This window comes from Drosophila ficusphila, unplaced genomic scaffold (genome assembly GCF_018152265.1).
Source record: "Drosophila ficusphila isolate 14025-0441.05 unplaced genomic scaffold, ASM1815226v1 contig_286, whole genome shotgun sequence".
In the NCBI taxonomy this organism is placed as follows: Eukaryota; Metazoa; Arthropoda; class Insecta; order Diptera; family Drosophilidae; genus Drosophila; species Drosophila ficusphila.
In genome coordinates, this window is record NW_025064189.1 from 3097393 (window position 1) to 3120296 (window position 22904).

Genomic DNA, 22904 nt, shown 5'->3' on the forward strand with positions numbered 1-22904 from the left:
GCCATATTTTGGTTGTATTTTATTCACGAAATTCTACATATTCTTTATTCTCGCAATTCTTTAATTAGAAAACTCAAAATATAAAGTAAGTATTATATTTCATCAAATTTTTCTAAATGATATCCTATTATGAATGATATCTTAAAAATGTAGATTTTTAAAATGTGGAAGCTACAAATTTGTGTAAGACTACAATTCTTTAGAAAAAAATTATATAATTACTTGATTGATTTTTAGAAAGTGTTTAATTTGGTATCGGTTGGGATTTGAGTTTCCTGAGGAGGCTTAAAACCTTCTGGCCAGACAATGCCCTCGATCCAGTCGACGAAGCTCGAGACTCTGGTGTACACCGACGGCGGTCCACTCCCGCATCCCTGTCCCAGCGATGTGATGCCCACAATGTAGTCGAGTTTCCCGTCCTGCATGATCATCGGTCCACCAGAGTCACCCTGACACGTGTCCTGTCCACCGAATTTATCTACCGCACACAGCTGGGTGCTCAGCACTCCCTGGGCCAGCTGGTCCACCTGGTAATAGTCCTGGCATTCCTTGTTGCTCACGGTCTGGAGCCGCACCTTGAGCAGCTGGGCGGAGGAGGGTCCGGAGAAGCTCGTCTGTCCGTATCCGATGGCCGTGACCAGCGAGTCCTCCAGCTCCTTCTCCGTATAAAGGCAGATGGGCTTGAGTTCCGGCTTGGCAGCGGTTTCCAACTCAAGGAGCGCAATATCGTTGTAGGGCGTTTTGTTATTGTACTCCGGATGGACAAACACCCGGCGGATGAAGAGGTCTTCGCCTTCTGTTAAAGTTAAGTTGTCGCCACCGAGGCGAACCTGACTGGGCGGTTCCCTGGGAAAATAAGTATTTTATGAAATAATCACTTTGTATTTAATTAGATTTTATAAGTGTTCTTATCAACTAGTTATCCGGTTATTTGTTTGCAACCTAGTAAAGGAGACACCTCAGACCCCATAAATATATATACTCTTGATCAGCATCACGAACTGAATCTGTCCTTCTGTCTGTTTCTTGGTAAACTAGTCTCTCATTTGTAAAGCAATCAAAATTAAGAATGTCACATATTAAATAAGATATAAGACATAAGCTATCAGATAACATTGTGGGTTCCTCTTACCCGCCCAAATCGGCACAGTGGGCTGCCGTCAAAACAAATGTGCTGGAGATCAGGGCACCTCCACATAGATAGAATATCTGCTCATCGAAGTTTGAGCGCCAGCCAAGAGCCGCCATGGAGGGGTATTCCCGGTAACCGGTGGGATTTGCTAACACAGCCGGGAAAACGAATACTGGCTTGTTATTAACGATCGGCACATTGTTGGCCCAGTAGCACGCTGCGAATGTGAGAGGGAAAACCTTATGTTAGTTAGTCATGGATTACATCATATGCTGTTTACAATAAATTCGGGATTACAATGCTGACATTAAGTTGTTCAAGGAATTTCTGAAAATTGTGATTTTTTTTTTGATAAAACAAATTTAATGCTTTTTGTAATGGAATTGTGACATGTGTTGAAATCAATCAGTTAGAAGGCTAAGTGTAAGATATTATTTAGGAGTTAAAAACCGTGTTTATAAAGTTTTCTTGTTTTTATCTTGGTTTTGATGGTATTGAAAAATCATATATTCACTACCCTAATAATATCCTTAAAATATACAATTTTAAGTGATTTTATTAAAGACATGCTTTCCTTCTTTAATTTATGTACAAGAATACCACTAAACTTGTGATCAAAATAAATATTTTTCCTATAATATTACCCAATATACACTAAAGGCAATTATTCACTTTTCTGATATGTTTATGGACATAAACTTAAACTCACATTGCACACTGGGTCGCAACTTCAGCGGACTCGAGTAGGGCATGGGAGTGGGTGGCGCCCTTGGTGGCGGCGTAGCCTCCGCAGCAACATCGCAGCACACGTATTGGTCGAAATTGACAAAGTAACAGGTCTTGGGTGCCTCGCGCCTCTCCAGCCAAGCCTTTAGGGCACTAGGACAGTCCTCCAGGCGCCGGCAACATCCAATCCTACTGTAGGACTCATCCAGGTAGCACCCATCGAAGGAATACTTGGGGAAGATGATACCGTGAGGCCTTGGTGAGGCCTCAACTGTAAACCAAAAAAAACCATTAGGTGAGAAATAGATGTGAGTCACAATAATCTAGAAATCCCATAAAATAGTTTATTCGGAATTAGAAAAAACCACGATACACTTTTTTCTAGGAACGTATATTAGCTTTTGCTTTTACGAATTAAATTTGATCAAATACGGCCAACTGTAGCTGCCATATGAACAATAGTCAAAAATATGGAAAACTATTAGACAAATTATTTATATAAATGATATATAAAAATAAATATTGGTGAACGATAGGCGTAATTACAAATTTGTTTAAAACAATTTTTAACCACAGCGAACTTGAAACGTTCAATCGTTCTATTCTTAAATGTATTATTTATTATTCGAGGATCTTCTCTCACCTGCCAGCAATGGAAGCAGCACCAGAAGATGCAGATACACACAGGTGGATGTGGAACTGGGACTCAGATTGCGACTATCCATCATCCGTTCTTGATCAGCGCCAAATGCGAACTGCAGTGGGGTCAACACGATGATTGGCGATCTCAGATCCGAGAGCAGAAACCACACAGGTAAGCGCCAATTAGCCAAGATTAAAGCGATCATTTACATGTTTACATCTCAATATATTAATTATTTTTTGTTAATTTACAAACTGTCTATGGTAAAGACACTCTAACCGCTTTAAAATCTTATAAAAATGATTACAGTACTTCGACTGAAAAAAAATGTTTCAGTGTAAATCTCGTCTGGGGAATTTATATGTTAATCTCGGGAATTAACTTTATATCAGTTCATATATATTTATAATTATTGCATCATTAAATATTCATAACGATATTCCACTGTGTTTAACCCCAAAAACCGCCACCGTAAATCCGGCACTGACTATACTTTTTGTCTCTATCCCTTATTCTTATTATTATTATTCTAAGGTATAGTGGGCCTTTTGTTATAATTTCTTATAATAATAAAACAATTATTTAATCGGGCATATTTTGGCTGTCTTTTATTAGGGAAATTCTGCATATTCCTTATTCTCGCATCCCTCTCTAGTTATGGATAGCAACTTGAAGTTATCACTGCCCACATTATCCTGAAAAACGCAATCGCCAAAGGTTAAAGTGCCCTTGTCGCTAACAGCAAAGTCCGCCAGCATATTGATGAAGTTTTTCGAAATCCTCTCCTCATCCGGACGTAATTGCACATGCCTTACAACGTTTTCGAAAATCAAAAAGTAGTCGTCTCCATGCACCGTTCCTGTAAAAAAATATATATTTTAATGTTTACTCATATATTATAATAACAAGTGGGGATTTCTTACCAAAATGAATATCCCTTCTCTTTGTCAGAAACTGTGCAATTCCTCTATCCGCTGGATTGTCATAAACAAAAGCGTAGGCGGGACTCTTTCCGTATTTACGATGAAGATCCAACGAGTCTTGTGTGCTGTTCTTGAAAAGGATATCCGTGAACATCTGCTGGAATTTCCAGTATGAATCGTCCGTAAACCTCTGGTTGCCCACGTATTCCTGTCTAATTTTCCGAGAGTAATCATCCATTTCTTCGATGGTTTTTTTAGAGTCTCGGTAGAATAGGAGATACGGAGCCCAATCAAACCAACGATCGTTGAGTTGCTCAAGCAATGTCTTTCCGGAATTGTTCCAATCATCCAAGAGCAAGGCGGCATTGTAGCCACCATCCTCGGTCACATAAGTCACAGCCCAGGGCACTTGTCCAAACTTTCCGCTCTTGATTACCTCACTGGGATCTTGGGTAAGAAAAGCTTCTGGAGCATCTGCTGGCTCCACAACAACTCCAAATGGAGCAAAGGGCACATAGGAAAATATAAGAAAACTTCGAACAGCGGTTACTATTTCACTGGCCGTCTTGGATTTAAGGCACTTCTTGAGGGTCGCCGAATCCTCAGCCAATCCACAGCCAACAATGCGTCCCAGCTCAAAGGCTCGTCCTCGTGCTCCACTTTGGACAACCCAAGGATCGAGGGCATTTCCACTAAACGAGATCGCTGCCCGGGCCAACTGGCTGAAATCCTCTCGCAGGAGTTGCAGGTGAACCGAAGCTCCGCCGGCGGAGTGACCCACCAGCAGAATGTTCTCCGGTTCTCCACCAAAGCTGGCTATATTCTGCTTGATCCATTGGAGAGCCAGGCGTTGGTCCTTGAGTCCATAGTTGCCAGGTAAGTCCGCATCTCCGGTGCTAATATATCCCAAAGGTCCCAAACGATAGCTGATCTTCACCAAAATGAATTTTCCCTTACGCATCACGTTTTCATGACCATTTTGTGCAGCTCCTCCAAACATAAAGGCACCTCCGTGGATGTGGGCCACCACCGGATAACTAATCCTACTGCTATTCTTTGGCTTGTAGATGCTCACTGTTAGGCAATCCTCCTCGCCAGCCAACTTGTTGTCTCCCTGGGTGAACTGATCCCATTGAAGACATGCCACTGGACTCTGAGTGGCATCGAAGGTATCCAACCACTTTTGTTTGTACGGTTCGGGAGCCTCAAATCTCAAGTCGCCCGTGGGGGATTGGGCATAGGGAATCGACTCGTAGCTGAAGTAGTTCCCATTATCACGACCACGTAGTTTGCCCTGGGGGAGCTCTACCAATAGGGGATCATCATCCGGATCACTTGCTGATGAACCCAGCCAGAGGCAATTAATCACCAAGAACAATCTCACGCAGTTCATGTTGCTCACTCCGCTGAATTCAAACCGCAACTATCTTGAAAAGTGGCAACTGCGACCGCTTTTATTCGATCTGCTGGCTTATCAGCCACCTGAACAACCAGTCCCATTTGAGATCTATGCACGCCATGAGATTGGATTTCTAATGCCTGACTTTGACTTGGCATAACTCCTCCTTGTCAGGCGTATACAAATTAGGTTTGTTACATTTCCACTTTTAGCGCAATATTTGATTTGATTACATTTTATTTTAAGACATGCACCCCAACCGAAAGTGCCTATCTATATTATACAATAGCACTCAAGTCAACTTTATTAATTACTTCACATGCATGCTGTAGTTTTTATTTATATATTTACACAGATGGCATTATTAAATGCACTTTTAAGCGAAACCGTTTAAAAATCATGCAAGCTGCGTAATGCAATTTAAGTTGTCCCAATTTAAAAAAAAAGTAAATTTAATTTTTTTTTCCCCTATCAAATTTTAGTGGGAAATATAATTACATTTTTGTATTTCAGTACAGAACTGATAATTTGTTTTGGAGGAAAAACTGTTTTTAGCTTTAGGTGGAGACAGGGTATTAAAAAGTGTTTTCAATTTTTGTCAACAATTAAGCTGCAATAACATCTATTGATAAGAAAGCTTTATAGGAAAGGAGAGAGCGAGTTACACTTTGGAAAAAATTGTTTCTAGTTATTTACGAATATGTTCAAATTCAAGGTCAAGAAACCAAGACCTTTACCATATTTCGTTACAAAACAGTGGGCTTTTTAGGAAGTATATTTTCAAAAATATATTATCAAAACAAAAGTTAAACAAAGAGAAAATTTAAATTCAGCTTCCTAATAAGTGCGCACCCCGAAAAGAATCTTATATTATATTTAAGGAAATATTCAAGCAAAATTCTAGTGCGAACTGATAGAATAAGACTGGCATAAAAAATCGACTTAATAATGAATAAAAAATGATGCTATGCTGTGGGAACATCGACGAGTTCAATATTCTGAACTTGTAAATTTTCGGAGGCCTGGAAAATCTTATATAGCGAATACATGCTATAGTAAATATACCAGCAGAGAACTGTGAAGAGAAAAATGGAGAGCGGTGTGTATTGGGATTGAGCGTAATACTGTGTGGTCAGAGTTAAGCTTACCAATTTAGCTACTGTAAATTATGAAAAATATACGGTCACTCATATGGATAAACATTATCAATCCATAAACTCCTAGAATAGTGAGGAAGAACAAAAGCAATCCACTGTCTATCAACCAGGGAAGCATTTTATGATATTGTTTCTGAAAGCAAATAAGAAATGACTATACCAAAGACTATCTGGTGTTTCGCAGAGGCTAAAGATTTTTTTAATGTGATACAAATACTGGACTTCCGATTGGAAAATATTTTGTTGTATATTTTCTGACTTACCTTTAAAATAGCTATTGAAAGTATAAACGATGTCACAATGTTCGTCACTAGTAACAGCAGAAGAATCACGCCAATCGTTAATTCTGAAAGCCACAAAGGTTATAGGTTAACACACACATTCGAGGTCATATGCGCCTGTTGGTTTACCCTAACTCTTACCTATAACTCTTGCTGCCAAAAAAAAGGGCAACATGGTTGTTGCAAATGTGGACGCCACACTGCTAAGACAACCTATTACCACGCCAAAGGTTTCCGGCCGTAAGCAACAAACTTTTTTCGTCATTTTGCAATATTTAGGTACTTCCTTGACTTAAGTGATATTGTTGAGCGGAGCAACCGAATCTATCGCTGGACCACAAGACCGAAACTGTGCCAAAATTTATGGGCGGGTGATTGTGTACAAAAACAAAAGGGCTGAATCTCGCCGCTGAAAAGTTTAATTTGATAATCACAAACAAATAAATAATTTGTACATCTAAAGTCAAATTTGTATTGTTCATCCGAAAATGGAACGGAAGGTCTAACTCTTACTCTATCTAACTCTATCATAATAATTAAAATACTTAGTTTACTTGACGTATTTTAGTTATACATATATATAAATTAATATATATATATATTTATATAATAAGTTGAAATTTTAAATAATGAGCGGAGAAACCAAACGTATCGCGACACAGCAACGATGAAACTGTGTCCAAATTTTTGCTGTGCAGTCATGAAGGTTCTTATCAATGAAATATGTTTCGTCGGCATAATAGAATTTGGCCGAGGGAGGGGCGATCGATGTTTAGGAACTTTGCAAAAAGAGCTGGCCGTTTTTGGGTCGTAGAATCTTGGTGAGCCTCCCAACCTCTCCAATCTAACCAGAATAAATATTGATTGCGCCTGGGGAAATCCCAAAAAAGTTCCAAAGAAGAAAGAACGGTAATGATGACCAGGTTTTTCTGGAGTTACAACAAACAATGTGTAGTATGCATCCAAAATAGCTAATGCCTATGATTCTTCTTTATGAAGTAGGCGAAATATATTAGCGAAATTTTTTAACACAATCATATATATAATATATAAACAAGTCTTATATAGGATTACAAGTATATTTGTTATCTAAGAATAAAAGGAAATCGTTTGGTAAATGAACGGTTTCCGGTAAATTATTATAGGATTTTTTTTAAAAAGACATCATTGTTATTAATTTAGAACTCCAAGACTCCTGGCAAATATTTGTCAATCAAAGTCTGGTAATAAGGCCACAAAGCCTCAATATCCGGAACCACTTCGCTCTTGGTGTACAAATCGTAGCGACTGCAGAAAGGATAATTAATAAACAGGATAAACATGATATAGTAATTAACTTACTTGAAGATTAGGACCCACTTCTTGGTCTCCTCGTCTTCGGGAGCCTCCAGGTGCTTGTAGTCCCCACCATTGTGCCACGGATAGAACGAGTGGAAGCGAATGATGTTGCAGGCCACATGGGGCAACTTAGTCTTATTGTGCTTCAGCACATTGAACATGTACTCATCGTGTCCCCAGGACATCAGCAGGTTGTCCACACCACAGTTGGGCTGGTAGATGCCCAGTTCGGTGTTGTAGGCGGGATTATCCCCATCGGGATTGCCCTCGAAGCTCTCCTCCCGGTAAACGATGCTGTCGCCCCACCGACAACCCACGGCGAAGGTATCTCCGACCACCGCCCACTGGGGCTCGTCGTAGAAGGCCATGATCTTGCCCAGATCGTGGATGAGGGCCGTCAGGTGCAGCCAGTCGTGCTCCGGGAACTCGGCACGTGCACGCTCGGCGGCCTGGAAGGCGTGGATTATGTTGGGCAGATCCAAATCCGGATCGGACTCATCCACCAGGTCGTTCAGCTTCTCCAGGGCCTCGCGAACCGTCATCTTCATCGTGTCGAACTTCAGCCAGCGATCGCGGCGCCCTATTAATATGAATAATATTTTATAATAAATTTATAAATAACAAGCTTTAGTAAGAAATTTTTTCCTTGAGCTAAAAAAACACTTAAAAGAATATTTTTTGCAACTTTGATTTTAAAATATTTGATGGACACTCTAAACTTTTCAAACTCGATAGGACTAAAGTTTATTTCTTGCTTGTTTATTTCTTTATCAACAGATCCGTAAAGCCACGAATTAAAATTAATTTTTTGTCTAGGTGTCATTGGATTTCCGAGGAAAATATTTTAAAAAAAGCTCAAAATTGGGTAAAAATATCTCTTTTTTTAATTTCTAAGTTTTCAAAATTGAAATTTAAGACCTTGAGCTGTTGTTAAATTTTACTAAATACATTTTTAATTGCTTAAATTTATACCGCTGTTATTATTAATATTTATTTGTTTTACAGCTCTGTTATTATTAATTTTTATTTCTATTATAGCTCTGTTATTATTAGTTTTTATTTGTTTTGTAACATACCCTTGACGAAGTCCACGGTTTGGTTCAAATGCATTTGGCGGTATGTTTGACGCACTCGTTCCTTCAAAGGATCTGTGGTATCCACACTGTAGTCGCGGAACTTGGAAGGATTCTTGTCAGCAAATGTGGGCTCAGGGCGCAACAGCTCCGAAGGATCCAGAAGGTGGACATTGTGCTAATGATTACATTTTTAATTTACTTAAACAATCAAAAACATTTTAAAAACTTTGATAATACCTCTGCCAGGATTCTCATTTTGAAGAAAAATTATTTTTTAATAACAAAAAATAATTTGATATTTTGTAAGGTAGTACCGCGCACTTGAGCGAGCAAAACACTTTTAAATCGCTTGGCTCTGAGACCTCGCACTTTTATAGTCTGCCGACCATCGGAAATTCAACGGAATTCACAATCAAATTCCATATAGTACATTCTCTTCTATTCTAAATGTACTCGAAATTGATTTATAGTACGTTTGTTATTTTCAAAACACGAGAGTCGCCTGCACCGCTTCCCGTACTTCTCTCCCAATCACTATCAATCTTGGGCCTAAAACTCGGCTCAAGTATTCTATACTATTCTACTATATGCCATGTGTTGCATTACATTTTATTACGCCTTATCAGGAGTCTCAAACGCCTACACAACGTCTGCTTAAATTATCTTCAGCTGCATTTTTTCTCCATAAAATCATAAAAATGGAAGCTGCACATTTCTGATATCATCGAAGAGCAGACTATAAAAATAAATAACGACTTTGTGGCACTTATGTATGAATATCTGGATCAAGTGCAAGGCCATGGCAATGAATTACTACTCTGATTATTGGGTTCGTTGCGCGAGGACTTGTGCATTTTATTATTATGGGAACTCGACTGATAAGAACATGATTTACTGAATGGAAATATGATTTTTAAGGAACAGTTTGTGAATAGTAGTAGTTTTAAGTTATTACTTAAATTTACAAATATTTTAGAAACATTCACACAACTATTAGTAAGCATTTAGTAAGCCTTTTTATGGTAGTCTTGAAATTAAAAAGTAATTTGGAATCAACTAACATATCATTTTTTTAAAGACCCTAAATTGATATTTCTTATTACCCCTTCTTATCATGATATATCTTTGTATCTCATAAATTCATTACACAAAAACAAAAAAAACTTTGTTTACAAAGCAAATCCTGTTCTTCTTGTTTTTGTGCAGTACAACTTTGAGGAATGTCAACCTGACTTTGGCGGATTTGAAACCTTGGAGATCGGGCAATCATTTTGGCCTGGATCAAATGTCACGCCTTAAGCACCCAAAAATTCCTCGTAGAGATCTCGGACTAACCTTGAACAACCGTCAGGAAAGTAGCAAATCCGTAGCCAAAAGCCAACGCTCCAGATCCAGCGATCATGCGAACGTCTAAAAGTAGAAACATCGCCCCGCAATCTGGGAACACAGTCATCAAGCTGCGGCTTAATGTGCCATCAAGGGGGGATTGCCTAAAGAAAAGTTATCAGTCCGTCTACATGACGTCGATCCCATCCCCTCCGTTCTCATTCTGAATTCTGATTCGATTCGATCCAAATCCGATTTCGATTCGGATTCGCACACGCCTCAAGTGCGAACTACAAGCTTGAGATTTCACACTGCCCACGAAGGTTCGGACTGATCGCAGCCACTTGAGAATATTTCCATATGGATTGGCTCATCTGTAGCCCATCTATAGCTCATCTATAGGGATTTGGGCCGGAGGGGCTTGTTCCAAAGCTTCCCCGAGGCGCAGTATCGCCGTTCGTCACCATCAGGGGTCAGTTTGTAACGATCGCCGTCAATAAACCTTATCACCTATTAGGGGAGCGTTTCGCACAAAGTACGGCCATTCCGGGGAAGCTGGGCGGCAATGGAAAAGTTTCGTAATACTTTGATTTCACACCGATTCCGATTCCAATTCCGATGTCGATGTGCCACAGCCATCAATTAAGTCACAACAGCGAATGCAATCGCAACCAGAGAGAGAGTTGAAAGTCAATAGAAAACAAACGGAAACTGGCGGGTCTTTATTAATAGTATTGCTATTTTCATTTCATATCTAGATAAACTTCCGATTTCCCACTGCGCAGCATTGCTCAGAAGGCCGAGGGCAATATCGCCATGTTTTACAGTCTATATCAGGCAGATCGATCACATTAACAAACAACCATGATAAGCTAATTAAAAAGCCACAAATTATTCTATAATTAAACAGGGGTCGTACATAAAGTTCAAAGGCTCCGAAAGGACAAGGCTATTAGACGCAAAATGACAAACAACAATGATCAATCCGTTTTTAAAAATACAGTGTCCTCTGAGTAGAACATCCTGGGACTTTCTTTTACCCATATTTTTTATGGCATTCTACTGTAGGAAGGCCGCACCGTTTTTACTACGGCCACAAGTAATGAATAATAAATCATATTGGCGAGCTCGACTTTCGCCAGACGAACTCTTCGACTTGGATTCAAATGTTGATATTTTGCTGATAGATTTGTGCACATGCTTGCAATAATTCATTAGGCTTCAACTGACAGCCGGGGTCATGGGGTCATCAGAAAGTACACTCCTCTGCCAGCACAATACTCTTGCCCTCACGACTACAAATTGTGCCAAAGTAAATAAACATGGAATTAAAATGGAATTGTGAGGATACATACACATCCTAAAAGTTAATTACATTATCCTGAAACATCTTATTTTGATTTTAAGATTGAAACAAATTTTAATTTTTTTTATATTTAGACTATCAAATTATTTGATACTTTTTCTAATTATGCAGTTTGCTATAGAATAAAAATAGAAACATTTTGAGGTTTGTCACATCAAAATCTGATTAAAATAAGACAAGTTACGGACTTAGAACTGGTGGATATTTGGAAAGGGGGGAATTTCGGAAGGGGTAAAATTTATGTAAAATAAACTAAAACTTTCAAAATTGTATCATTCTTTTGGGGGCTCGTACAAAATGAGGTGTTGCTCTTGTCTTACACACTTTCAATAATATTTGGAGCACACTTTTGGAAGCATTTGGAAAATCTTAAAAGTAGCACCCTCCTATTGCGTTCTGTTCGCCTGGTACTTTAAAGTGAGGTAAAAGCAGCATCCTACTATTGCGTTCTGTTCGCCTGGTACTTTAAAGTGAAGTTTGGTGGAATATGTTGTGAAACTTAGATTTTAAATACCAGGCCAACAGAATGTATTAGCTGGCGTTGTTTGGCTGTTTAAATTTTCCATTAAAATATGTAGCATAATTTAGGGAACGAGTCAGAAATATGAAAATTGGCCACCAACTCTTGCATTCTGTTTGCCTGGTACTTCAAAGCGACTTTTGGCACTTAAAAAAACAAACAATTCTTTTAAGATTCAATATGTATTTAAAAGTATTATTATTTTACAAATACATAAAATTACTTTTACAAAAAAAGGTTTTATTACGCTTATCAATAATAAAAATAAATACATTATAATACATAATACATTATTAATAATTTAAAAGTACTAATAATAAGGGATTCTTATTATTCTGACTGTTCAAACAAATACATTTTAACAACAAAACAATTACAGTGCCATGTTTACAGGTCTTAAGCCTACGGTACACAAATAAAAGCCTTGCTTGTGCCAAGCGTTTAAAATCACAATGTGCAATCAAAGTGGGTCCGAACCCCTCGCACTGACAGGTCTCTTTGCTCGGATGCGATTGGGTTGACAATTCCTGTGCGAGGTGCTGCATAATTGATGAGTTAGGGTATCGTGCCAGCTGAAGCCTCGCCCATTTGCGTTTAATAATTTTCCCCCATCTGTCCGTCCGTCCGTTCGGTTTGTTTACCCGTAGATATATTGGTGTCCTGCCGGCAGGAGTTCGTGCCCATGCCGGGGAAATTACCGGCAACCGTGTTTAAACAACAAACAGAGCGTCGACGAACAGAAGCGGAAAATGTAAATTACAGCGCTTAATTGGACGCCTAAGCGCATGCTAGGCATTTAACGATTTAACCTTCGAATCCCCGCCGCAGAACTCTAATTAAAAACCACTAATAGCCGAGGTCCTTGACAGCGCTGCGAGGACGAAGCCGGAAAGCAGGACTGCCAGCGAAAGGGGCCTCCAGTTTCCTGCCGCGTTTTCAGCATTCACCAATGGAATCGAGCCCATGTTGTTCACCGGCACTTTAATAAAGTTCTTGTACACGGTGCGATCGTTCAGCGGCTGGATGGGTCGGAAGTTGTTCTTCAGATGGTCATCGTTGGCTGTCAGCAGACGGAAGGCATTCAGCTGGAAAAAACAAAGTCGAGAATTAGTTTCAGAATTATTAGTCAATGTCTGGTTAATGTCTACTTAATGTCTTAGCTTAATCAATGTTTAATGAAAGCCTATAAGTGAGAGAATAATAAGATTTAAATCAGATGCTTGCCAATGTGGTGCTAATTTTTATTAACCTGGCAATCTGTTTAGTATTGCATCGCACCTTACAAAGTATTATTACTTTACTAAAGTAGTATTACTACTATCATATCACATTGCACTATTATACACAAATGTAGGATCAAATTTATACATTTATCATATATGAGATTTTTTGTGGGTTTTTTTTTTTTTGTAGTTTCTAAATTATATAATATAATATTTACCTGCTGCTCCGTAATGTCGATGGGAACTGTGAAGTCGATCCAAGTGACTTCCTCACTGCAAGGCGGAGTCGTCAGAGAACCAGTGTAGGTGTAGTAGCTCTCCAAATAACTCGAGACAAATTCTGCGAGGGGAAGTGTGTTTGTCATATTCACAGATTTGCCTTTTCTATCAATCTGGGAAAGCAAGTTAGTGAAATCCTCATAACCGCCAGTGGACCTATTGCTTATCTTAAAACAAAAAGAGAAAGCAATTTAGCACCTATAATTTTTAGTTGCCAAATAATCAACACTCACCGTGAAGAAGAAGGCCATTACTGCAATTCCGTGATCCTTATCCAGAGCGCTAGAAAAATCAGGATAATCCAGATTTCTCAACACCACATGAAGCTCGGCGGGATAAGCCCGGTTATCGATCAGATCCTCGCTGCCAATTGTGTCGTTCTCGCCCCAATGGAAGTGGAACTGCTCGAACTGATAGCCCAAAGGAGTTTTCTCCGCCAAAGGACCTCCCCTCACAATCGGAATTTTATCCTCATCGTAGGACATCTTCACCAGCACTGTGTGTCCATTATTGGACATTTGAATGGATTCCGGCTGCACATGAAAATTATAGAAATCCAGCCTGGGAAATCTTCTCTCCACGGCGTTAACCAAGTCGATATTTATGGGACTCTGGTGCTTTCCACTGCATTTTGCGTAATCTTCGCTCCAATGCGCAGGTCCATGTCTGCCATCATAGCCAAAATCTTGGGCCAAGGCAACCGAAGCTAAACAAATGATAATAATACGAGTAATATAGATTTGTTTGTATTAAATAAAATACAAATAGGTTAATTAAATAAGTAAATCTGGAAACCTAAGCTTTTATCACAGAAATCAAATCTAAAATGATATTTAAATTTGGAAAAACAAACAGAGACAGTTAATCGAACCCCCAGCAGGTGTTAATTGAAAGATATCTTCGGTGACATTTTGCGACATCGAGTGGGTGTGTAATCAGTGATACCTGTTTAATCAAGCCATCAACTATTTTTGGTAGCAGCGAAAGCTATAAATATGCTATATGTGTGTCCTATTAATTTTGCACTTTTTATTAATGCGTCGTCTGTCGTCATTGGGAATCAGTTCAGCGGGTTCAAACATTCAGTGGTAATTGCTCATTCAATTATCATTAATCGAGCAACAATTAACAGTGTAAAGTTTATATCAGCTTGCGGCGAATTTCTCTGAACTATTCCACCCATAGAAAAGGGCGCAGCTGTCAGTTGTAAACACGATTTGCAATTGTTTTAATTAGCATACAAAAAGCCAAAAAAAAAAATGGTTTATGTTCGACGAGGCTATCAGCCGAATTGTGCGCCACAAAAAATGCTAACAAAATTAACAGAACCTCTAAACCGAATTATCTCTCATTAACAAGTTACCTTATTTATGGCAAATTTAAGTAAATTATGGGCTAATTTCTATTAGCCGCAAGTTTAGTGTATTGTTCCCCAAATCGGCTCCCATCCTTATTAAATAAAGATAAATGGGATAATTGAAAAGCTCATTTGAAACACCTCCCATTAAAAAAATTCTCTTTTACTCATTGTGATTTTTTTACGATAGGTATCATGTGTTTTGGGCATGTCTGATTTTGATGATCATCGTTGGCTATAGTGACGAATAATCAAGAAACCCGAATGGCAGGTAGAAGGTCGAAGATCAATCAGGTGACCAACTTGTAAGTGGCTATAAATATATTAAAAATTCCATGGTGGAAGTATTCTAAGCCCTTGTTGATAGTAAGATCATTAAAACTTCACACCGTGATTTCCTGCGGGTTTCAGTTGATTTAAAGCACAGATAATCGTGGGAGTAATGAGTCGATAATGATACGAACGATATTCAACACATTGTTTGGGATTTAACAACTGTTAACGACGATGTTAGATACGGTGTAATCATAAGTATTTGTCTACACAGTAAATTATTCACATATTTGTTGTATGACATCACAAAACGAAAATTTATAACATTTGCTTTGGAGTTGAATTCCATTATCATATAGTTATTATAAAATTTTTTTGCGTGTAACGATGCTTATCACGATCCTGACAATTGTCTAAATATTTACTGCACTTGGTTATGAGAACACTTTGCCGGCAAATGCCTCGTATTTTGCTTGACGCACTTTTGTCAACATTGCCTTATTATCAAATTACACCTTTATTTTGCCATATAGCTCACCACAAATCAAGATCTGGGCAATGACAATTGCCAACGTAGAGTTGCGACACGGTTTCCCCATGATTTCACTTTGCATTGGGTGTCACTTTTCCCGGAACACAGGCCTTATCTTTCGAGGCTTTCGATTCACTGTCACGGGCCGCGACTAAATTACGAACTGTAACTATCTAAGGTAATGCACAAATCCAAATGTCTGGCTGTCCGACTGTCCGACTGTCCAGCTGTCTTGATTTCCGTGCTCGTCCGCCGAACGCGGTCACACAACTGCGGTTGGGCCCTCGACGAACCCGCAACTTATATCGCCACCTCGTCGTGGGTTTTGTGTCTGCCGACGATTGCCTCTGATGTTTGACTGCCAATCGAGTTGGAGCCCGGGGGACGGAACTTTCCTATCCACTCGACCGCCGAAGAAGCGACCAATTCAACCGACGACCGAAGAAAATTTAAAAGGTTAACCATCCGGTTGACTTTATGCTGCCCTAACCTTGCCATTGAATCACTGGGTTTTGGGTAAACTCGTAAAGCTTCTCCACTCAAGTTTGTTCTATGAACGGTAAAGTTTTCCAACAACACGAAAGTGTTACTATAAATCATCGACCTCTAAACATCCCCTACTAATGAGCGTTTATTACGCGTTTATATCTCTCAAAAATAGACTACTTACTACTAAAATGTTTAATTAACAGAACGGAAAATATTGGCCTCTTAAAAAGGCTGGAAATAGCTCTACTTAAACTATAAAGTTTATTGGTCGTAAGAGTTACGTGAAAGCGCTTAAAACCTTTTACCCATCAAAAAGTATTTTAGGTCTGTACGGTTACACAATCTTTAAAGAAGTTCCTAGAAACAAATTACTAAAGTAAGTAGGTAATAAAAACATTAATGAAAGTTTTATTTCTTGTAAATGGTTTCTAGTTCATCAACCATAGGTATACTTCTACACTATCGCTATAAGCTTTTGAAGTTCTCCGTTAGTTTAGTTCGGCCCTATATCATTATGTCTCTGTGATAGCTTCTATATGCCGAGGAATCTGAGGTAGCAGAGGGTATGAACTATTCGGGTGAACGAATACCCCATTAATTTATAGCTGAATGACTAATTGCGTGCGTGCTTGGGCAAAGCGGCGATGAGTAAATAACAAATTGGATGACTATGATGAAGATGGTAATCCAAAGCCGGGGAAAGACCAAAAGACGCGACTGGAAAGCGAAATGACGAGTGTTTGAGCGACAATCGAGCGGCCAAACACTCGAAATCGAAAGAGAGTGAGGACTTGAGTCGAGGAGGTTACAAAACCGCAGGTTTTCGATGATCAACTCAATTGCTCAAATGTGGCTGGTGAAATGTGGCTGGCGATGTGAAATGTGAGGGTGTTGAAGGGCTTATCTTCACATCTGTGCGATACTTAGCCTGATTGCTTTGTTGTTTATCTTGGCATCACATGTCGCAGCCACAAATCGCAGGGCAATGGCAATGCACAAGGCACATTAAATGGCATTACTATTGCATGCTAATCGCATTGTGCAGCTTATTTGCTTTGCACTGCGTAACCAATTCCCATTCCCGTGACACTCGAACCGATCAATAATGCTCATTCCGTTAAAACTGGCAAACAGATTAACGCAACGCCATTACGATAATTGTTCTTTGTAAATTAAAAAGCGAGCCCTTTATTTGTACACAACTCAGCTTATTGAGCTCTGAATGCCGGAGATCAATGAAATGGTTGAATTTTGATCTGCTTTTTTATTCTAAACCATAATTACATGATGCTAAACGATAAATCTATTTTAGCCTAACTAAATTTATATTTTACTCCGACCAACAAAATTTCTCAATTATTATAGTTTTGGATTTTAAAAAGCGGATGTTAATTTATATACAGATTTTTGATATCTCTTGGATTGTTTGAATTTTACTATGGTTTTTTATTTCTGAGTTATTTACTGCGTCTAGACAGCCATCTGCATAAATTAAGGGCCATTGTTGAAGGGCTGGAATTTAGAACTAAATTTCTATTAAGACTTATCTATTCTAGCCAAACAGGATCTCGACTTCATTCTGTCTAAAGTGGCAAATGGATTAACACATATATTTGTTGTCTAGAATTTAAACATGTAACCCTTAATTTATACACTTATCAGGTTTATGTGTTACCTAAACTATTAATCTATATAATTTAAAATCACAATAGTCTAGGCAAAACCTGCATAAATTAAGAGACATAGTTAAAGAGATCAGAATTATTTATCACACAGATTGAAGCTCAACCAGAAAAATTGTTAAACTAAAAAATTTCTTTTAATTGCAGAATCATTGATAAATCCTATAAATTTTGTAAGAATTGAATTTGAATTTTTAAGAACAAATTGAAGATAAACGACAAAATTGTTGATCATAATTTTTAACAAAATCAACAAATAAACGAATTAATAAACAGGAAATCAATTATTCAAGCGTTGGTTGCTCGGGATCTTTGGGTTGTTTATTTTTTTGGGGAACAATCGGTGGGTACTTTTGTAGCGCTCTTACCCACTGAGTCATCCGGCGAAGTTCGGCTTCAGCAATGGAAATTTTTTAGCGGAGCTGTTAAGCATTTTGCATTGTCGTTCATCTGGGCAAACTGGGAGACTCGAAAGAGCGAGTGAGGCGTGTATTAAAACGACCTCCGTGATTTGTCAGGCGGGAGCAACATACATAAATGTCTGGTTCCCCGAGCACAAAGTCTACAATCTAGAAAAGTTGCGCACAGAACACTTACGCTTACGCTTATGCCCGCTTTATAATGAACTCTTTTTGTATTCTTATTTTTCGTACAAGTCACTAATTACTCTGCTCGGGTTTTTGGGTTAGGCAAAAAAGGGAAGGGCAATGTCGATGGAACCAGAAGTAGTAGACTCCGAGACAGAGACAGAGACCCCATCCAAAACAGAGAGAGAGTAAGTGCTTTTTTCGTGTTTCGCATTACAAACTGAAAACAAAATGTACTACCAACCGGCGGCGGATGCGTAAATGTCGTATAATTTAGTGCCACAAAGCAAAAGTTTTAATATCTAACCCGGGAAGATAACCTGCGAGATTTGTGTGAAATACACAATATGAACCCGTGTCTGGGAAGTTTTTGTAATCCGAAATCTTTTGCGATGCCCTTTCAGAAAGCCATAAATATTTTTGTCACATTTCCTAAGCTATCTTAAGCTAATAAAAATGTAATTTGGGTTTTGTAATGGAGTTTTTGGAACATGTTGAGCATAAAAATAAACTAGGGTAAAACTTTAAAACATTTGTTTATATATTCCTGAAGCTTTGAATATTTTTGTATATCTTCTCTAAGCTTACAAATATTTTTTAGGATATATTAGGGTATTGAAATATCGCACTGACCCATAAGTACACATCCATTAAGAGCTGGTTGCTTTTATTTTCACTGATTACAACCTCACTTTGGCCAAGTTAAACCAAGAGCACTTGCCAACAGCTAACACAAAAAATAAAACAACATGCAACTACGAAAAAAATAAATATACACAAATGATGAAATCGGCACAAATGTAAAAAGTTTGGTCGTGCAAAGGTGGCTAACCCAGAGATTTGACCGGCATTGTGGCCGGGTCTCCTCTTAGTCAGACTACGGAAAATCATTGTTGGACAGGTCAGAGAGCTCAGATCAGAAAAACCAGGCGACAGTAAACAGGCAACCCATCAGCAGCCACATCAATAATCATTAGAATTAGACTTGTTGGCATTTATACTATAAAGGGGGGAAAAGGTGTGGGGTCGGTGGAAGGCGGCCTTTATCCGTATTTATTTTTAATTAAAGTGCAACTGCCGACTGGCTGCGGCTGGCTTTGCTCAATTTACGGGCTCTCAAATGGTTCATGACGATGCCAAACCAGAAAAATGTTGCCAGTTTGTCATCGCCGTTCGAACTCTACTATTTTGTACCGCAGTCAACCGCATAAATTCCTCGAAAAACAATAGAACAAGGTGTTTATGGGCAGGTTAATACTCTGTAATTATCTTTTTTATATGTTTGCCAACTCAACCTCGTAAATAAGTTTAAGCTGAAGTGCAATTGAATGTTTAATTTAGTTGGTGCTAAAAAATATGTTTTTAAATTTTAATGCAAATAAACATCTTTAGTTCCGTTTTTGATTTTATAAAAATGGTAATTGGTTTACCTTATTTAAAATTCACATGCTGTCGAAAATTAAAGCTAGTCTTGCATTTAATAAAATTAACGCCACTTTGCTAATTACCAAATATTTATAAGCTAAATACTTTGGATCAAAACGTTGAAGCTATTTGCATTTAAATTTAATCAATTTATGACGCAGGAAAGGATAAAGTAACTAATTAGGAACCAGACATAAAAAGAAATTGAAAGACTTCAATGTGAAAGCCCTTACGTTTTTGATAACTTCGTTGATGACCGAACTAATATCATCTTTTCGGAACTCAACAGAAGCATAATGGTATTCGGGTACATTAAATTAAGAGCCATGCTGTTGGACTGCGGCTCTTTTGACACGCACACCTCAACCTAAACAGACCCCATGGATTAAATGCGCTGAAAATAGTTCGAATTTATCAATGAACACCCACTCGGTGGTGCTAAAAACCCTTAGGCACCCAAACCGCATCACCTGAACCACCCGAAAATCACAGAAGCCAATGACTGACCGATATCGTGTTTCTAGACCCACAATCTCGGGGAAGTCTTCGTCTGACGAGTTCAAGAACAACACACAAGTGGCAGTAATGAAATGTGAATAGCCTTGGCAAATATGAGCCAGCAAGGCAACAAGGCAACAAGCCAACTTTTGCTGGACGCTAAAACCGCAAAATGCATTTAAGAGCGGGGAAAGTACTTTCTCTTTCGCGCCTGCTCGCTGCTGGAATTTCTCTTTTTTTTTGTTGGCATCCTCCGTTCGGGAAAAGGATGCCGATGCCGATGCCGATGGAGGCAAGCAACAATTTTCATTGATAAAAACACCAGCTGCTGGATCCTGGGACTCAGTCGCACGCGAGTCTTCAGTCAGTTGGTTGGCAGCTCTGGGATTTTTCGGTTGCTTCATAATCCCCGAAAAGCCGTTGGCGGTTTAATTAAAAGTTGCGTATACGCCGCGTGTCAACAAGTAATAGCTTTAGCATTGCGCGCCGAAAGCCGCTAAGTCGTCAAAGGAACGGCTTAAAAGCTGCTTACCATTTCAGGACGTATAACTTTGTCCGTGTAATCGCCGGAAATTGAGTTAAAGTTTTGTGTCCGGTTGGCGCCAGTTGGCAGTTGGAGGCGCTGGCCAACTTCGAAGCGAACGGATGATAAACTGAAAAGTGGACTTTTGCAAAGATTCAGCTCTTTTCAAAACTAAGTGCTCGCGGCAATAAAAAATTCTGAATTGTAAAGGGCACGATTCTTCCGAAAAATAGTTCAAGTGCACAAATGCACAAACAACTGGAAATAGAGTGACCTCAAACTTTGCGAAAACAAATATAACTCAATAATCCCGGCAGGTGAGCACCGACATTTCTCATAACAATTTTAGCAAAATTTCCTCTGAACTTGTGTGTTTAACTGGAGTTGTTTTATTTACTTGCCAACAAACAAACTGTTTACCTTCACTGATTCTTTTCGCAAAATCAAGAGTATTGTAAATCAGCCAACTCAACGATTATTTACATTGTGAACGTTTTGTTCAATGTGAAAAGTTTTTGAATCCATTTAATGTGATTCGCTAACGAACTAGCTGTCAATTTAACCCGCATTTGTTTGCCAAAGGATTTCGAAAAATTATATTACTATCACGAGCAGAGCAAACACAAAGTTTTAATCAGTTGATCAAAATTTTCCAATTACTTTGCCTTTGTTGTTTGGCAAAATGCGTTACAAACGATAGAAGTCAAATTTTAAATTGAAATGCAGAAAATGAATTTGGCCAGAGAGCTTCAATAAAATTCCTTTGACAAGGGGCGTTTATTGAAATACCCCTTCGAAATGTTTTAGACATTTTTGCCCTTTGTTGGATTTAACCCATTTTCATTTCACGCTTGAAATTATTTTATCGTTTATTTTTACTGGAAATTATCCTAACAAAGCTCTGTTTGCATTTATATTAATTTGATTAGGGTCTACTTAGGCGGGGATTACCTTTATTAGCAGAAATAAGACTGAGACAAAACACTTGAGGCAGCTGGGGTGGCAATAAGCCGCTTTTCTTAATGGGAAAAAATGAAATGCCTGGGAATTAATGGACAAGTGCAGGCTGCTCTCTTTCTGGCAACCAGAGTCCTCGTCCTCTTGGCTGATTTCATTTCGGCTTTGGGCCCCCCGGTTTCTTTGTTAGGCACTGACACACCTGAGTGAGGCACTTGCCAAGCAAATAGGACCCGGCATCTCGCAACTCGCATCGCTCATAAGATTGGCCAAACTGTAAGCCACCTGAAGTGGTCTTCAGTGGACGTCAGCCGCATTTCTTGGGGCGCTTCTCGAGCAGTTGGCCTCGGAGATGGCTCTTTGCATGTCTTGCCGAGATATGCAGCTCATCCTTTCCGTTTCATTTCCCATTTCCCATTTCTGCCCTGCCAACTGTACCACCCTGAACCACCCACCAACCCATCCCATATATGCAGCCGAGTGCCGAGTGCTCTTGACTGTTTTGCCTACATATTCTGGCCGCTGCACCAACGGTTCGTTGATGTTTCGCCGGCCGGTCACAATGGGAATTCGCATCTTAAAGGCGCCGTGGCTTTATTCGGCCCAGATTGAGTACTTGACATGCTCTAATGCGGCGCAGATCTCAGTTTCAGCAACGTGCTGTTCCTATCTCGGCGGCATTAGCCATCAGCATTAGTATTCATCGCCGCTACACAGGGGGAAAAATTTGCTGCTGTTAAAAAATAACTTTTTGTGATGCAAATAAATATAAGAAATTTTCTCATTTCATAAAAATTTAAAGAAATTAAAATTACAAGAATGATGTTATAATAACCAAAATATAGATTTTATCAAATATATTTTTTAAGATTTATTTCTTTAAAAGATATATCATTTTCCTGTTTATGATACCCACAAATCTTTTTTACTGAATGACCCTTAAATTTAAAAGGTGAAAAGGTGAATTGCCTTGCTCCACCATGTTGTTTACACTTTTTATATATGCATGGAATGCTTGCAGCTGTCAAACTTTTGATTTTTAGCATATTAGTTTATTAAACATTCCTACATTTTCTGTCAAATATTTACACAATAAAAATATTCAAAAAAGGTGACGATATCACCTCACATTTAAAATGTGTCTCAAAACCATAAATAAACAATGTAATAATAGAAATATTCAAACTCACAT

At 38.8% G+C, this 22904-nt stretch overlaps 5 protein-coding genes across 5 annotated transcripts; all 5 read right to left on the reverse strand.

Moving 5' to 3' along the window:
- Positions 1-31: 31 nt before the first annotated feature.
- Positions 32-2585, reverse strand: LOC108089601 (serine protease snake-like). Its single transcript, XM_017187958.2, has 4 exons — positions 2502-2585; positions 1842-2129; positions 1133-1349; positions 32-846 (listed from the first exon to the last, which is right to left on the reverse strand). Exons 1-4 carry the CDS (start codon positions 2581-2583, stop codon positions 234-236), a joined length of 1200 nt encoding a protein of 399 aa, XP_017043447.1. The 5' UTR covers positions 2584-2585; the 3' UTR covers positions 32-233.
- A 500-nt stretch (positions 2586-3085) lies between these two features.
- On the reverse strand, positions 3086-4833 carry LOC108089600 (esterase 6). Its single transcript, XM_017187957.1, has 2 exons — positions 3425-4833; positions 3086-3360 (listed from the first exon to the last, which is right to left on the reverse strand). Exons 1-2 carry the CDS (start codon positions 4815-4817, stop codon positions 3113-3115), a joined length of 1641 nt encoding a protein of 546 aa, XP_017043446.1. The 5' UTR covers positions 4818-4833; the 3' UTR covers positions 3086-3112.
- A 749-nt stretch (positions 4834-5582) lies between these two features.
- LOC108089353 lies at positions 5583-6569 on the reverse strand. Its single transcript, XM_043207764.1, has 4 exons — positions 6403-6569; positions 6244-6326; positions 5972-6113; positions 5583-5898 (listed from the first exon to the last, which is right to left on the reverse strand). Exons 1-3 carry the CDS (start codon positions 6524-6526, stop codon positions 5976-5978), a joined length of 345 nt encoding a protein of 114 aa, XP_043063699.1. The 5' UTR covers positions 6527-6569; the 3' UTR covers positions 5583-5898; positions 5972-5975.
- A 642-nt stretch (positions 6570-7211) lies between these two features.
- Positions 7212-9016, reverse strand: LOC108089642 (inositol oxygenase). Its single transcript, XM_017188010.1, has 4 exons — positions 8913-9016; positions 8676-8850; positions 7603-8179; positions 7212-7548 (listed from the first exon to the last, which is right to left on the reverse strand). Exons 1-4 carry the CDS (start codon positions 8928-8930, stop codon positions 7440-7442), a joined length of 879 nt encoding a protein of 292 aa, XP_017043499.1. The 5' UTR covers positions 8931-9016; the 3' UTR covers positions 7212-7439.
- A 3090-nt stretch (positions 9017-12106) lies between these two features.
- Positions 12107-15893, reverse strand: LOC108089609 (carbonic anhydrase 2). The gene is made up of 4 exons (XM_017187970.2): positions 15558-15893; positions 13623-14095; positions 13329-13556; positions 12107-12972 (listed from the first exon to the last, which is right to left on the reverse strand). Exons 1-4 carry the CDS (start codon positions 15631-15633, stop codon positions 12724-12726), a joined length of 1026 nt encoding a protein of 341 aa, XP_017043459.1. The 5' UTR covers positions 15634-15893; the 3' UTR covers positions 12107-12723.
- Positions 15894-22904: the final 7011 nt, after the last annotated feature.

Excerpts from the sequence above, each read along its gene's own strand:
- LOC108089600 (XM_017187957.1), bottom strand. The coding sequence starts at position 4,817 with ATGAACTGCGTGAGATTGTTCTTGGTGATTAATTGCCTCTGGCTGGGT. Across the intron at positions 3,361-3,424 it reads GAGAAGGGATATTCATTTTG|GAACGGTGCATGGAGACGAC; the intron begins GTAAGAAATCCC and ends ATTTTTTTACAG.
- LOC108089609 (XM_017187970.2), bottom strand. The coding sequence starts at position 15,633 with ATGCAAAGTGAAATCATGGGGAAACCGTGTCGCAACTCTACGTTGGCA. Across the intron at positions 14,096-15,557 it reads TGCCCAGATCTTGATTTGTG|CTTCGGTTGCCTTGGCCCAA; the intron begins GTGAGCTATATG and ends TCATTTGTTTAG. Across the intron at positions 13,557-13,622 it reads TAATGGCCTTCTTCTTCACG|ATAAGCAATAGGTCCACTGG; the intron begins GTGAGTGTTGAT and ends TTTTGTTTTAAG.
- LOC108089353 (XM_043207764.1), bottom strand. The coding sequence starts at position 6,526 with ATGACGAAAAAAGTTTGTTGCTTACGGCCGGAAACCTTTGGCGTGGTA. Across the intron at positions 6,327-6,402 it reads TTTGGCAGCAAGAGTTATAG|AATTAACGATTGGCGTGATT; the intron begins GTAAGAGTTAGG and ends TGTGGCTTTCAG. Across the intron at positions 6,114-6,243 it reads TTTCAATAGCTATTTTAAAG|AAACAATATCATAAAATGCT; the intron begins GTAAGTCAGAAA and ends ATTTGCTTTCAG.
- LOC108089642 (XM_017188010.1), bottom strand. Across the intron at positions 8,180-8,675 it reads AACCGTGGACTTCGTCAAGG|GGCGCCGCGATCGCTGGCTG; the intron begins GTATGTTACAAA and ends TCATATTAATAG. Across the intron at positions 7,549-7,602 it reads AAGTGGGTCCTAATCTTCAA|TCGCTACGATTTGTACACCA; the intron begins GTAAGTTAATTA and ends TCCTTTCTGCAG.
- LOC108089601 (XM_017187958.2), bottom strand. The coding sequence starts at position 2,583 with ATGGATAGTCGCAATCTGAGTCCCAGTTCCACATCCACCTGTGTGTAT. Across the intron at positions 1,350-1,841 it reads GTTGCGACCCAGTGTGCAAT|CGTGCTACTGGGCCAACAAT; the intron begins GTGAGTTTAAGT and ends TCACATTCGCAG. Across the intron at positions 847-1,132 it reads CACTGTGCCGATTTGGGCGG|GGAACCGCCCAGTCAGGTTC; the intron begins GTAAGAGGAACC and ends TTATTTTCCCAG.